Source organism: Plasmodium vivax, chromosome 4, assembly GCF_000002415.2.
Source record: "Plasmodium vivax chromosome 4, whole genome shotgun sequence".
Lineage (NCBI taxonomy): Eukaryota > Apicomplexa > Aconoidasida > Haemosporida > Plasmodiidae > Plasmodium > Plasmodium vivax.
This window is the reverse complement of record NC_009909.1, coordinates 816,356-831,933: the sequence shown is the minus strand read 5'-3', so window position 1 is coordinate 831,933 and position 15,578 is coordinate 816,356. Positions and strand designations below refer to the sequence as shown.

Below are 15,578 nucleotides of genomic sequence, written 5' to 3'. Positions count from 1 at the left end.
CTCAATAACGCAGCGATGTGCAAAATAGATATTATGTTTGGTAATTTCTCAATTGGTGGTGGTCGTAGACCACTTATAAGCAATACTTTACACATTTTCCTATAGAAAAATAAAGGCCTCATTCGATTTTTCCAGGCCCCCAATGTGGTATGTACCTTTATATATTGCCATCTTAAAATGGTGAACGATCCGTGCTTTCGCTTCTTCTCACGTGTTGTGATTTGTCTTAGTCTCCTCATTGAGCTAAGCATAGAAAATCTGCTTCACACCACGCATACCATTTGCCAATAATTAGCAGATGTTAAACGTAGTATTAAATACGCCATAAAAATGAGAATCTTCCCCTCAAATGAAGCGAAAAAGTATCTTTTATTACATTTTACTTAATAATTACCCGCAATGTTATTAGCCATATTTGTGCTGTCTTGACTTTTACATTATTGGGGAAACTTAAGTTCCCCTGTATAGCTGCACATTTTTTTGCTAATTTTTTACATAAGCAATATTACCAAGCAGTAAGAGGCAACTGCTACGAACGTGCTAAGTGACAACGACCTGAGGCTACAAAATTGTTCTAGTAATAAAGAAACCTAACCAGCGCAACAATTAATTGGGGGTGAAGCCAAATAAAATTGGGAATTAAAAATTATCGAGGAAACATAAGTGTACTTTAAAGCTCACCGTTTGGTTAGTCATTCTAGTAGCGTATTTAAGTAACGAAGGTGATTATCCCTCTTTTATTTTTTTCCAACTGATAAAAAGCTAGCCGCACGAAAAATACTTTTTTTTTTTTTTGTTCTTTATACGTACGGTAGGACGTAATTTACCTCATATAAACGTTCAGTTCAATTTTCTTTTTTTTGTACCCTTTGGACTAATTCGCGCAAAGTGTAATTTCTTAGAAGGCAACAAATTAGGAACCGTTTCTACATAAAACGCCTCTTCAATTAGAAGATACAAAGTTGAAAAAAGAGCCACAAAATAACAGGTTTCATTAATGGGAAAAAATACATACTTCGTTAAAGTAACCCCGTTTTGGAAGTGTGTAAAAAGATAGATAAATAAACAAATAAATCGTTTTTCATTTCCTTCTTTTCTGTAAAAATTTCTAACAAAGATGTTTACCCATTAACGAAACAATAGCTTTTCATTTTGAACTACCCTTGTTCTAAAAATAGCCTTAAAACAAGAAATGCCCTTTTTGCAATATCCACATTTGGCTAAATATGTGCTAGAAATACCATTTTATTATTTATTTTTATTTGATAAATGATAAAAAAATAAAAAAAAAAGGAAGGTGCACATAGGGGAAATTTCCAAAACCTGAACACATTACACATTTATATTAACACTTTTGGACTGTAAAAAGGTTAGGAGAGTATACATTTACGTCCTTGTCGAGGAGAGTAGACTATAAAATTATGATATATTTATCAAAACGCCCAAAAATCAGGAAAAAGAAATTCTCTCTTTCTAGGTGCAAATTAAAATTCACATTTGCTAATCGAAATGGCTTTAAAATAACAGATGAATTATATCACACTTTTAGTATATAAAATAAATGCACTTTTTGATAAATTTCCCTCACAATAGCATGCCACCATGTGTGAAATCCAGTGTGCCACCCTGTGTGTCATTCCGAATGGAGCTGTTCAACACACATTTGCACCTAAACACTGCATGCAATACAATTGCGAAAAATACAATATTACACATTTTTCTCTGAATCGGATAATTGTTCGAAATTTTTAATAAAAATTTTGATTTTTTTTCTCGGGCACCCGATTTTTTTATCCCCATTTAAGTCGTACACCTTATATTAAAAGCTTTTTTTTTTTGTAACACTTCATGTAACTATCCCCTGTTTGTTTGAAACAAATTAAAGTGATAAATTAAAAACGCTAGAATGAATTTATAAATACACACATATGTATATGCATATATTTTTTTTTTAATGGTGATCAATTAACCAAACGTGAACATTGATTGCCCGTTTTCATAATTGATTTTTAAGTGAAAACTCCCAGTTTAAACACCCATTTCATTCCTTTTATGTGTATCGCAACTTTGCAGCTAATCTGTAAAAGCTGCCATATTTAAACCAACAAAATCACACACACAAGAGAAAAAATTAACGAATTAAATAGTAACCTATTTAGTCTAAGTAATCCTCACATGAAAACGATTTTTTGGGTAGACAAATATGGCTACTTTTAAGAGATACAGCTTTGCAGAGAAAATTAACATTTTCCATTTTCTCTCTAGAACATTTTTTTTCTCTCTTCTAATTTGGTTGCTAAATTGTTCTAATTACGTAAGGAAAGAAAAAGAGAGCTGCTCAAATCCGTGCACCATTCCGCACTTCGCGATGTGTAAATACTTGTGCGCATACGTATGTCCGTTAACGTACCTTCGTAGCATGCTCGTTAGTCCCAAAAAGGAACTATTCATTTTTTCCATTTTTATAACTATTCACTCATTTTTTTTAGCAAAAATGTTACAAGAGGAGGGACCAGAAGGACCACCTTCAAAACGCCCTACATTCCACTAGCAGCAGATCCTTGTCAGTAGTACGAAGAGGGGGAAAGTACGGCCCCCCACTCAGAACCCGCGTAGTAAAGGAAGTTACCCGTGGAGGCTTTAAAGAGTATGAAGAAAAATATGAATCGAAGCATTACAAACTAAAGGAAAACGTGGAAGATGGAAATAAAGATTGTGATGAAAAGTACGAAGCAGCAAATTACGGATTCAGAGAAAAGTGCCCCTACGAAGTGAACCCATATACTGGGGCAAATGGACCTGATATTTTCGTATTGAAAAAAAGATTCCACCAGGCATTGAACAAAAATGATGATGAGGAAGGGGAAGAGGACGATGAAGAAGGGGGCTCACTAAAAAGTAAGCTACCTGGTTCGTTAGATGCATGCGAAAAGGGATCTTGCAGAAGAAAGAAAAAACGTGGCCCCAAAACAGACGATGATTATCCTACTATCATAAAAGAATATGAAGAATTTGGCGGACCAGAAGGATATAATGGAAAACTTGGAATACGAGGCAGACGAAGAGAGTACGAAGGACCAGAAAATCACAGAAGACACCACTCAGCATACGGACTACCGCCAAGAGGAAGACACCCAGTTAGAAGAAGAGAACATCATGATGAAGAAATGATGGCATATGGACCACCTCCAAGAAGAAGACACCCAGGCAGAAGAAGAGAAATTGAGGATGAAGAACTGATGGTATATGGACCACCTCCAAGAGGAAGACACCCAGGCAAAAAAAAAGAACATGGCTCACCTGACCCATCAAAAGCGCATTCGTCAAACGAACAACCACAGGGCAAATTAAAGAAAAAACAATCATCAGCAGAACAGCAGGCATCAAATGAACAGTCCAAAAACGAGTCCTCCAAAAGTGAACAATCCACAAAGGAATCATCAAAGAAGGAGCAAGCTAAAAAGGAGTAACCAAAGAATAAACAAAGATGGCGCATTCCATAACAAAGAGTGAGGAGATAAAACATCAAAACGTTTTAATGCTGTCTAAATGGAAAAGTTTATTATGGAAATGCGATAAAATTCAATTATGAACATATAGTCCTACTATATGCACGAGAAACTAACATGAGATTTAAATCAAATGAAACGTAATAGCACATCATGTAGAAATACAATTGACAGATTATAATTAATAAGATTCAACTGGGTATACCCCTCCAAAAAAAAGCCAAAAAAAAAAAAAATTAAATTAACATATTTTTTTTTTAACTGTGTATGCTCAAATTATTCACCCTCTATGCGATTGATTTAATCTGTCGATTTCATATTTCTAAAATGATAATTCTTTTTAGTTGTATACAATCTATTAATGTTTCTATGTTTTTTTTTTTTTTTTTTTTTTGCCTGTATTCCGTTTTTTCCTACTTCATAATGGATGAGTGTCAAAAAGGTACCATGTGAAGTGTAGTAATATATTATAGGTACACTTTAAAAAAATTCTTTTAACTTAAAAGAAAATATAATCAAAACTGTAATAAAAAAAAAATAAGTGTTCTTCGTTTCGTTGAAAAGGGGGCAGATCTGCGCAATTGCACCAAATAAGGTAAAATGGTAGGAAAGGGAAATTTAACAAAACTGTCTCGAATGAGTGTTATAATTGGATTAGGAAAACACAAGTGCTTCCCGTTTCTTCACTTCACCTAAACTTTTAGCATACATGTTAGATCCATGCACAGGAAGAGTCGTATCAGAGCCCCAGAATTACCGTAAAAATAGTTGCATCTCTGAAAATTGTTATGCACAGTATGATCTACATACATTTGCTAATTCAATTTTGTTAAAAAACTGTGCCACATGGGCCTAAAATGATTGGGGAACTGAATGAAGAATCAACCTTTTTCTACAGGCTCGAATTATGCTAAGAAAAGGCACGCTAACACGCAAGGTGCATCAATGAGTATATGTAGAAACAATTGAACATTTTAAATAATCCATTTGAGGAATGGAAGGCACATGCATATGCATTGCTACTGTACTTTCATGATTCTACGTCGTAATTGAATTTGTAAATCCCCCAGATTAGACTGCTAGGCGGGGCTTCCTACACACTCCAGCTTGGCGGGAAATACCCTCACCAAAATTTGCAAGCACATGAGCGTAAGAACATGTGATTATGTGATAGTGTGAGCATGTGATTCCCGTTTGTTAGGAAATCCCCCGTGCACACGTTTAGTATATAAAAATATAACGTACCCATTTTGTTCATTTTTCACCATTCATTTGTAACTCCCCTTTTTAAGGAGCGCTTTAAACAATATACAGTTGAAGTCTCCCTCCACACGCAGATCGCATTTAATGGCACATTTTAAAAGCCAACAAAAGGGGCGTTGATAAATAAAGACAAAACAGTGCACAGCTCCAAACGTATCGTATGAACACACTGCCAATTTTTATTTTAATTTTAATTTTACTAAGCATGTGCACTTTTCTGCCATGTTATAACATTTTTTACAGGGGAATATCGGAACAAGTTTTACACAACCATAGTGGACAGCCAACGTAAAACGTTGTATTAAAAAAAAAAAAAAAATTCACATGTTTGTTTAATTAAAAAAAAAAAAACTTAAATAAGAATTAAAAAAATAATTTAATTACAAAAAATGAAAATAAATAAGTAAATAAACAAATGTTTTTTTGTTAAACACTGCTAATTCAGTATTACTATACACTAAAGTTCTCTAAATTAGTAAGCGCCTAATTTTATGTGTAAATGCGTACAGCTTAAACTTTTTTAAAGGGTGCACGTAATACAAGAATTACACAAAAAAAAATAAAAAAAACTTCAATAAGTAGGTGTACATATGAATGCATGCGATAACAGTCGAACTTTGCACTGAAATAATATTTTGCACATAAAATGGAAAAACACAAAAATGATGGGCTCCATTCAAAAGTGAAAGCTTCACTATATTTTTTTCCCTCCCCCTAAGGTATTTTTTACAGCCTTCTGCACATTAAACGTAGACTTTTACGATGTTCTTTATTTTTTTATATTATTTTTTCCATTACAATGCTAGTCTCACAAATCCACGTTAAAGTAAATAGCTTACATTATCCATAACTACGTAAACGTTACGAAATAGGTGCCACTCCAAATGGTGTGATGTCTAGTGCTAGGATAACTATAGTTGGGTATGGAGCCTACGTCCACAACGTCACGCGGACAATTTTTTAAGTGGCATTTTATTCTTTCCTTTTTGGATCCTTTTAAACCTTGTACTTGTACTGCACTTTCACAATATTCTTAATTTTGTTTATTTATTTTTTTAATTACTAGTAAAACGGTACCTTCTTCACAAATGGTTCCTTACATTTATGTCTTAACTTCTCAAACTTCTCGTAACAATTTCATTTCATCTATAACCAAAATAATAGACAACAGTTGTATTTCCTTTTCTTTCTCTTTTTCTTTTTCTTTTTCTTTTTTTTTTTATCCTTCTTTTTGTCCTTCTTTTCCTCCTTTTTACTAGTTTTGTCCTTTTTAATTAGTGACGAATTTGAACCAATCGTATATACCTCTTCATCAGACTCTTCATCTGACTCTTCTTCGGAGAGTTCCTTTGAACTACTTGATTTGCCTTTTGATTTTTTTTTATAAGATGCTTCTCTCTTTGAATTCGCTCCTTTGGTCTTTTCCTTATTTTTCGTTAAGACATTAAGCTTAGTTTGGCTTGTTTCTTCTTTATCCTCTGACTCTTCCGCGTCTTCTAAATCATTTGAAGGACTTTTAGATTCAGAATCATTTGTCGATTCTCCAAGCTCATCTTCAAGTTCTCCCTCTAGAGTTTCTCCACCTTCAAGTTCTCCCTCTTCGTGTTCTTCCTCTATAGTTTCTCCCTCTCCGAGTTCTCCCTCTTTAATTCCTCCCTCTTCAATTTCCCCCTCTTCATGTTCCCCCTCTTCAAGTTCTTCCTCTACAATTTCTCTCTTTGCAATTTCTGCCTCTTCATGTTCCTCCTCTTCAAGATCTCCCTCTACAATTTCTACCTCTTCATGTTCCTCCTCTTCATGTTCCCCCTCTTCATGTTCCCCTTCTACAGTTTCTCCTAACCCATCAGGATGTCTCTCTATCGATTCTTCATACCTTTGTTCTATTTCATCCTCTTCATGATGTCTCTCATAATCATCCAATCTGTGGTCATAGTCATCTCTTGACGCTTCAAACTCTTCCATGTGCTCTCCCCCTTCATGTTCCCTCTCAAAATGATCTAACGTATGGTCGTAGTCATTCGTTGACTCTTCAACCCCTTCTATGTGCTCCCCTTCATGTTCCTTCTCATAATCATCTAACGTATGGTTGTAATCATTTGCTGGCTCTTCAACCCCTTCTATGTGCTCCCCTTCATGTTCCTTCTCATAATCATCTACCGTATGGTCGTAGTCATTTGCTGACTCTTCAACCCCTTCTGTGTGTTCTTCCCCTTCATGTTCCTTCTCATAATCATCTACCGTATGGTCGTAATCATTTGCTGACTCTTCAACCCCTTCTGTGTGTTGTTCCTCCTCATGATCTCCCTCATAGTCGTCCAACATGTGATGGTATCCATCTCTTGGATCTTCATATATACGCCCATCTTCCCCCAAATCATCTAATCCACCGCGATGCTCATCCTTCGATGCTTCATGCCCATCTTGGTACTCTTCATAATGGTCATTTTCATGGTGATATTCATCTTTTGACTCTTCATGTTCATATGTGTCTTCTTCCTCTCCATGCTCTCTTTTGTAATCATCTAATCTATGTAGGTAATTAGCTTTTGGTTCGGCATGCCTATCTTGGTCTGCGTCTTCCTCATAGTCATCTAATTTATGTAGGTTTTTCTCTGTTTCTTCTTCATACTTACCGTCTTCCTCCTCTTCTTCATAAGCGTCAATCCTGTGGCTGTACTTATCCTTCGGTTCAGCATACTTAGCTTGGTTTGTGCCTTCCCCATAATCATCTACCCTAGGGTGATATCTATCTCTTGATGCGTTACCTATTTTTCTTTCACCTGTTGCATAATCATTTAGCCTATTCTGGTAACGACCTTTCGATGCTCCATGTTTGTCTTCGCCTTCACCTTCATCCTCATCCTCATCAGCTTCTTCATCTTCATCTTCATCATCTCCTTCGTGTGCGTACTCCAATTCTTCAGGTTCTTCTATAACAGGATATTTATCAATTGAAGAAATGGTTGGTGGTGATTTTTCCCTACTTTGCTCTTCTAATATAACCTGAGAACTTTCATTTGACTCAGCATTTGTTCCTGCCGATTCACTTTGATGCACATTAAAAGAAGATGATGGGTACTTCCAAGTAGCATTTGATTTTTGATCCATCTTTTCGGATTCCTTCCCCTTAGGATAAGTATATTTCCACGACGCAAAAGGTGACTGATTGTTCTTTTCAGTTCCGCTTATCTTTGGATATAAATATTGCCATGTCGAATATGAAATTTGATTTTTCCTAACAATTTCGTTTACCTTAGGGTGTAGGCACTTCCACGTCGCATAAGCAAATGGGTCTTTCTTATCAGGTTCGACTATACTAGGATACGCATGTTTCCAGGAACCAGTTGGCACTTCATCTTTCTTTTCAGACTTTGTTAGATCATTTGTGGTTTCAGCATTTCCTTCTTTTTCTGTTGCGCTATTCTTATCATGCTCTTTTAACACATTAGGAGAGGCTCCCTCAGTTCCTATACTTAACGATTCATCTTTTTTATCATCTATTCTGATTCCTATGGGAGAACCGCTCATCGCCGAGGCAAAGGGGGACAGATCTTTCGTTTTCCTTTCATGATACACACCTGGACCTACGAGATGGTTTGCAGCATTTAACGGTTCTTCCTTTTTATCACCTTTGTTTAAATCTTCAAAAGAATGATCCCTAATATTAACATTCGATGTTTCATTCTTCTCATCCGTTTCGCTAATCACAGATGAGAATTTGCTCTCCGGGGGGCTAATGGAAGACTCCGCTTTTTCTTCAGAACGGGTAACTGCAGAAATGGGGGTATCCTGAGGATAAACACTCGGCGGCTGAACCTTTTCCATGGGTTCATTATCTACTGATGGTGTCTCAATCTTCTCACCAGTTTCGCTAATAACAGCTGGGAAATTGCTCTCCGTGGAGCTAATGGAAGACTCCACTTTTTCTTCAGAATGGGTAACTACAGAAATGGGGGTATCCTGAGGATAAACACTTGGCGGCTGAACCTTTTCCATGGGTTCATCCGCTACAGAAGGTGTCTCATTCTTCTCATCAGTTTCGCTAATGACAGTTGGGAATTTGCTCACCGGGGAGCTAATGGAAGACTCCACTTTTTTTTCAGAAAGGGTAACTACAGAAATGGGGGCGTCCTCAGGGTAAACACTTGGTGGCTGAACTTTTTCCATGGGTTCATCAGCTACAGTTGGTGCCTCAATTTGTTTATCCAATTCTGTAGCTACACTCGGTAGTTCAACTGTTCCTTCATAAAGGGTAACTACAGAAATTGGGGTATTCTCAGGGAAAACGCTTGGCCGCTGAACTTTTTCCATGGGTTCATCAGCTACACCTGGCAGCTCAACTTTTCCTTCCGAATGTGTAACCATAGATGTAGAGATATTATCCTTTAAAACATTTTGTAGATCTACCCCTCCTGTAGATTCTGAATGCGTACTTGGAGTAATACCCCCCGGAATCATATTTGATGATTCAACTCTTTCATCGATTCCTTTAACCACATTTGAGGGTCCCTCTGGTGCGCCAATTCTTACCGCTTCGTACCTGCCAGTATTTACGTTCTCAGAACTCGGGAAACTATCCCTTCGGGCAGGACTTCCTGTTTGATCATTTTTGTCATTCTCTTTTAGCACACCAGGAGAGGTTCCCTCAGACCCACTATTTAACAATTCATCTCTTTTATCGTCTATTCTGATTCCTACTGAGGAACCGCTCATCGCTGAGGCAAAAGGGGAGAGATCTTTCGTTTTCCTTTCGTGATACACACCTGGACCTACGAGATACGTTCCTCTATTTGGTATGGCATCCTTCTCTTCATTTTCTTTTTGTTCATCCGGAGAGTTACTCCTCGCCGAATCGTTTGTTGACTCTACCTTTTCCTCTGTAGTGGTAGCAGCGTTATCACTTTCCAAAGGGTCTGACGAATTAAATAATTGAAAGAAGCCTTTCACATATGCGTACTTATTATGTGGGGTATTGTTCGACGCTTTATCTCCTCCTGTTAAATCCCTCACAGTAGAGTATCTATATTTTGCAGGAGCATCAGATGGCTTTTCCGTTTCTGGGTAATCTCTCATGGTAGAGTATTTATATTTTGCAGAAGTGTCAGATGACTTTTCAGCTTCTATATAATCCCTCATAGTAGGGCATCTATATTTGTTGTAAGTTTCATCAGACCTGTCTATTTCTTCGTACTTCTTTATAGTAGGATGTGTAAGTACTGTAGAGACGGCAGTTGGCTTATCTATTTCTTCACTATCCTTCAAAGTCTCATGCTTATTTTTCGTGGAAAAGTCAGTTGGCTTGTCCATTTCTTCACTGTCCTTCAAAATCTCATGCTTATTTTTCGTGGAAAAGTCAGTTGGCTTGCCTATTTCTTCACTATCCTTCAAAATTTGATGCTTATATTTCGTGGAAAAGTCAGTTGACTTGCCTATTTCTTCATGCTCTGACACATCCTGAGGTGTATCTTTTGTGGTAGTATTTCTCAAATGGCTTATTTTTTGGTCATCACTTAGACCTCCTTTTAGCTTATTTTTGAGTGAATTTTCTTGTGAGTCCCCCCATCTTCCCACCTCTCTTAGTCCTCCTTTTGGCGTATTTTTTAGTGCATTTTCTTGTGAATCCCCTCTCCATTCTACCTCTCTTAGTCCTCCTCTTGGCTTGTTTTTTAGAGCAGTTCCCATTGATTCTTCCCCCCGTTCAGCCCCACGTAGTCCTCCTTTTGGTTTGTTTCGTAGTGCAATTTCTTGTGGGTCTTCCTCCCTTTCCCCCTCTTTCAACCCTCCTTTGGTCTTTCTTTTCAGTGCAATTTCTTGTGAGTCTTCCTCCCTTTCCCCCTCTTTCAACCCTCCTTTGGGCTTGCTTTTCAGTGCAATTTCTTGTGGGTCTTCCCCCCTTTCCCTATCTGTTAACCCTCCTTTGGGCTTGCTTTTTATTGCATTTTCCGGTGAATCCTCCCCCTTTTCGCCCCCTTCCAATCCTCCTTTTGGCTTGTTCTTCAGTTCAGCTCCCCGTGACTCTTCACTCCTTCGACCCTCTCTTAACCCCCCCGGTATCTGATTTTTTAATTTGTAACCACCCCCTTCTTCGCCCTTTTGATATAACCTTAATCCATTAGACATGCTATTCCTTAGTGGGTATTTTGATGGTTCTTCCTTTACCTCCTCTTTTGGCTTCTTTCGAATCTTTTTCATTGGGGCGTAAATCATTCTCTCACACGCTCTTAGTGAACCTGGCAGCGAGTCCATCAGCGAAGTTGAACCTTCATCATCGTCACCATCATCAGAAAAATTCAGTCTCATAGGGAAATTATTTCTTAACTTAATCAAATTTGGTCCTTGGTAACCCCCTTTCCAAGGCACCTCATAGGGAGACGACTCCCTGAATCCGTATCTGGACCCCTCATATTTTTCATCACAGTCTCTTTTCCCATTGTCTACGCTCTCCATAAATTTAAAAAGTTTCGATTCATAATTTTCATCATACTTCTTAAATCCAGCAGGTGTAATTTCTTCTACTATACGAGTTTTAAACACGGGGCTGTTATTAGAGTTAGCATATTTTAATGCTAAAGACCTGGTCCGTAAGTCGAAGGCGTCACCAAAGTCATTTTTCTCACCACGCGTTTTACCATATTTTCTCTGAGAAGTGGGAAAATAAATCAAAATAGGGGAAAAAAAAAAATTGAATAGATAAAAAAAAGCGTCAAAATGTGCACACAATATGAGGGAAAAAAACAGATGCGCACAATTACATATTCGTGTTCTATTTCCTTACATGGCTAGAACAATTTAGTGTCAAAAGTATAACAAAAAAAAAAGTTGTTTTTATAAAAAAGAGAAAAATATTTATTTTTTCTCTCTTATTGTATTTCTTTATTCTTCTCATATGGCTTGTTCTAAAATTTGTAGTTTTTTATAATGGGTTCCCATCAAAAGAAAATAATATTTATTCACTCATTCAGTTTTTGCTATCTTTTTTTGTTTCTTTTGCCATATCTGGAAAATTTCACACGATCGAAATGTGTAAAAAATAAAAAACACACACACCTTTTTTTTTTTCCTAATGGAGAAATACAATTTACAAAAACAATTACAAAAATGGTAAAATCTGTAAATCAAAAGATATTAATAAATGTGAAAATGTATAGACAGATTTGTTCGGCAATTTATGTGAATTACCTTAATAATTTCCTTTCAAAAAAAAAATGAAAAATTCACACACTGACGAGAATTAAAAAAATGTTAACAGAGCACAAATCGCACCCAAAAAGGCTCAGGGTGAAAATGTGTGTTTAACCTTTTTTGGCAGGTGAAAACACTCATCGTGGTTAAAACACAACTTTCGATCTTTCGCGTTTTAACTGTGTAAATATGCACATATATCCATGTGCATATGCAATATACCTATTATATATACCTATCATATGTACACATTCATATGCATGTGCATTATTGATGCATCGCTAAAGTACAATAATAGTGTCAAATTTTTGCAAAAAACAAAAAAGGGAAAACAACTCTAAATTGTGTAATGCCTATTTGTACCCCCATTTGTTGTACACGAATTAGGCGATATTTGCATTATGGGTATACACCATATTTCCATCAGTCTGTAATTTTTTTTTTAAAAAAAATTATTCAAATATGACAGTTTCTTTCCCCAATTAATACCAACTTGACAATACGTTTTGCAACTTTTACACTTTCCAAAAGTGACAGAATAAATCGTAATATGTGTGCTGCTAGGAATTTGAAAAGGATACGCGTTATTGCAAATCTGTCATCGCATGTACACATTTACACATTTACGGCATGGCAATATCCCATAGTACACCAATTTAACAATAAGATGAATAGCTATTGTGAGCTTTCTCCCATATCTTCATGGGACTATGCCCATTTTGGCTATATTAATACTAATGACTTTCCACATTTAAGGCTTTCTTCGAAAACGTACATGTTAACAGCCTTCTGGCGCATCTAACGAGCGTGGCACGCAGGGCTCACCCTTCCAGGGAGTTTCAAGCGAACAAGGAGCCCCCAAATGAACATGTGAATTTTTCTAAATTTTTTCTTTTTCCCTCCCATTTTTTTCCCATCTACTCACAAAAGTACATTTCATGGTTCGAAGCCTGTTACTAAGAAAGGACCTCCTCCTCATTGTTTAAAAGTGTGTAAAATGAACTACGTTTCTCTTGAAAAGGCTGAAAAATGTTCGTATGCTTAACTTCCTTTTTCCCCAAATATAGAGAATGGAAGGATTCCATTTTTCTACGCACCTCATAGCCACTTAAACGTTTTCCATTGCATGCAAGGATACACACATACATACGTACCTACTTTGGCCTTCCCCCCATGTTCTTCATTCTTTAAATAATACCCACCTCGAGCATTACTTCTGCATTACCGCACATGTGAGGATACACGTCTACATAAATATTCGCCCGGCATACATCTATACATCTTCTTTCCCTGTTTGATGCAAAAGGTTCATTCGGTTGAGACATTTGAGCAGGGCGTGTAGTAAAGGACACGCAAGCTCTATCGTTCTTCCCTTACTATAGCTTTAAACTTTCCAACCTGGTAGTTTTACCGTTTTGTATATGTCCTAACTTGCAAAGTCTGCAGCCATCATTGAGAAATTTATTAGGCACGCACTTCAATCGCGAAACGTAATTTTGTTCGTATGCATAATAGCGTTAAGCTTATAGGAAAGTATGCTCAAGCGTATAAACCATTTTGAAGGACCCTCAAAAATGCATTCATTCTAACCACTAATAAAAAAATTATGAATGAACATGTTGCAGGGGTGAAAACGTAGGAACATTTTAGCATATATATGAGGACTCCCTTTTAACAAATTATGCACTTCAAAGGGGTGTAAAATTCGTTACAAAAGATAAAAATTAAATGTGCTCGCCCAAATGGCCAATTCCACATCGCAGCTGATATGTCTACTATGCCTATCTTTTTCCTTTTTTTTTACCTCATAAATATCTATACAAATGGCGTGCCTTAAAAAATTACCCTCTTTACTTCTAAACACGTATAACGCAAATGCTCCCCTCGGCTAAAAGTACACTAAGAATAATGCACATGGTATATCATTCATACCTGTTCGAAATATGCTTCAAATAAAAAAAGGCAGATTCATTAACCTAGTTAGTCTGACAGTACACCTCCCCTTAATGGTAACAGTATATTGTCCCAATCTAACCGAAACGGAAAGACCCTTTCCGCTGCTCTGCATTAAACCGGTTTAACAGTTTACGTAAATTCATTCGAAGTAAGAGTAAATAGTTAAACAGGCTAAAATATTTTTCCTCGCAGCGCAATAACTGCCCTCCAGTTTCACCCGTGAATGGTTTACACATATTAAGCGATAAAAAGAAGTGCACAGAAGATCATTCTTTTTATTTTATCTTTTTCCTCTAAATGTATTATTGATCTTATTAAAATTTATTTTCACCTTTTATATAAAGTTCTTAAACATTTTAACAAGTTCTTAAACATAAGAAAAAATATAAAAAAGGAAATTAAAATCTAAAAAGAGAAAGAAGATCTAACACGGTTATAATGCAGGTAATATAGTGCTTGAATTATTTCATGGGGAATGAGAAAAGCAGCAAATCTAGGGGGGATATGATGATATTCTAAAGCCTGTTGAAACTCCCCTGAGAAAATTCGAATCCTTAAAGATTTGGATGGCGCATTATAAAGTTATCAGACCGTTTAGTGTGCACATAACTTTTTATCTTTTTTTATAAATCAAATTTATTTCAAGAAGGTATATGTATAATCTTTCCGTCGCCTAGTCCAGCCTACTTACTCCTGGGCTAACATATGTACCACGTCTATAGTCTACACATGTTCTACACCAAATTGACGAAAACTTGCAAAATGGAATCAGTCGTCTTGTTCAGAATCGCTGTGTTGGTATTCGTTCTTGAATTTTTCATTTAATTCTTGAACAACTTTATCATAATTTTCATCTTTTCTTTGGAAGTAATTCTTCTCCATTTTTCCACCTGCAGAAGCATCTGCGGAATCATCGTTCATTGAGCCTCTCAAGGAAGATTCACCCAAGTTTCTTGCAAAACCATTGTGCAATTGTGATACATTAAGTGCCTTTCCATTTTCGACGATGAGGGTGTTCTAAAGCAAAGGATATATAACAAATATGTTTTTTTTAAAAATCCTTCGGGCAACATTTATCTCTCCCACGGAAAAAAAACTAATACATAAGCGAAACAAATTATGCAGATATACAGAAGGATAGACACAACAAACGTGGACGCTTTTAAATTTTTCAATTTTTCGCTATACCTGGCAAAAGAAGCAGACTAGAGAAATAACGAACAAAACAAAAACCTTAGAGGTTGCAATTCTGGCAAAACCTCTATTTTGCTTTCCTCCTTGCTCCACTAAACGTCCGGAGCGATTGTTGTTCTTCTTATTTCCTGCTGCCAAAAGGAAGGAGTTAACGCCGCTTATTCCACGTGCCATTTTTGGAGATGATAAAAAAAATAAAAGCTTTTGTTTAATAATAAAAGAGTATATTTTTTAAAAGGTATGGGTTTGTTTTTCCTAATAGGTTAAAAGAAACGCAGGGTGATAGTATTTATGTATGTCAGGTTAATGTGCTGAAGGGTGAAGAGTAATCAACGGGGTGTCAGTTTAATTATAAGGTTACAAAAATTTAATTTTGAAAAGAGTTGCACTTGTGCAAGGAATTTTTTTAAATTAAAATTTATTAAATTTATTAAAATTATTAAAATTAATTAAATTAACAAAATTAATAAAATT

General features: G+C 36.3%; 3 protein-coding genes across 3 annotated transcripts, besides 7 other annotated features; 1 reads left to right on the top strand and 2 right to left on the bottom strand.

The window, feature by feature from the left end:
• Window positions 1-1,903: 1,903 nt before the first annotated feature.
• PVX_003520 (histidine-rich knob protein homolog KPRPC, putative) lies at window positions 1,904-3,470 on the top strand (the record flags this gene model as incomplete). Its single annotated transcript, XM_001612893.1, has 2 exons — window positions 1,904-2,314; window positions 2,490-3,470. Exons 1-2 carry the CDS (start codon window positions 2,204-2,206, stop codon window positions 3,468-3,470), a joined length of 1,092 nt encoding a protein of 363 aa, XP_001612943.1. The 5' UTR covers window positions 1,904-2,203.
• Window positions 3,471-3,520: 50 nt separating this feature from the next.
• Window positions 3,521-3,542: a microsatellite.
• A 1,202-nt stretch (window positions 3,543-4,744) lies between these two features.
• Window positions 4,745-4,828: a microsatellite.
• A 1,090-nt stretch (window positions 4,829-5,918) lies between these two features.
• Window positions 5,919-11,658, bottom strand: PVX_003525 (hypothetical protein; the record flags this gene model as incomplete). The annotated part of the gene is made up of 2 exons (XM_001612894.1): window positions 5,919-11,411; window positions 11,548-11,658. The coding sequence occupies 2 exons, from the start codon at window positions 11,656-11,658 to the stop codon at window positions 5,919-5,921; spliced, it is 5,604 nt and encodes a 1,867-aa protein (XP_001612944.1).
• Window positions 7,257-7,306: a microsatellite.
• A 115-nt stretch (window positions 11,659-11,773) lies between the features above and the next one.
• Window positions 11,774-11,861: a microsatellite.
• A 2,384-nt stretch (window positions 11,862-14,245) lies between these two features.
• PVX_003530 (hypothetical protein) lies at window positions 14,246-15,578 on the bottom strand. Its single transcript, XM_001612895.1, has 2 exons — window positions 15,099-15,578; window positions 14,246-14,927 (listed from the first exon to the last, which is right to left on the bottom strand). Exons 1-2 carry the CDS (start codon window positions 15,276-15,278, stop codon window positions 14,679-14,681), a joined length of 429 nt encoding a protein of 142 aa, XP_001612945.1. The 5' UTR covers window positions 15,279-15,578; the 3' UTR covers window positions 14,246-14,678.
• Window positions 15,150-15,235: a microsatellite.
• Window positions 15,242-15,302: a microsatellite.
• Window positions 15,304-15,401: a microsatellite.

Excerpts from the sequence above, each read along its gene's own strand:
- PVX_003530 (XM_001612895.1), bottom strand. The coding sequence starts at position 15,278 with ATGGCACGTGGAATAAGCGGCGTTAACTCCTTCCTTTTGGCAGCAGGA. Across the intron at positions 14,928-15,098 it reads TAGTCTGCTTCTTTTGCCAG|AACACCCTCATCGTCGAAAA; the intron begins GTATAGCGAAAA and ends CCTTTGCTTTAG.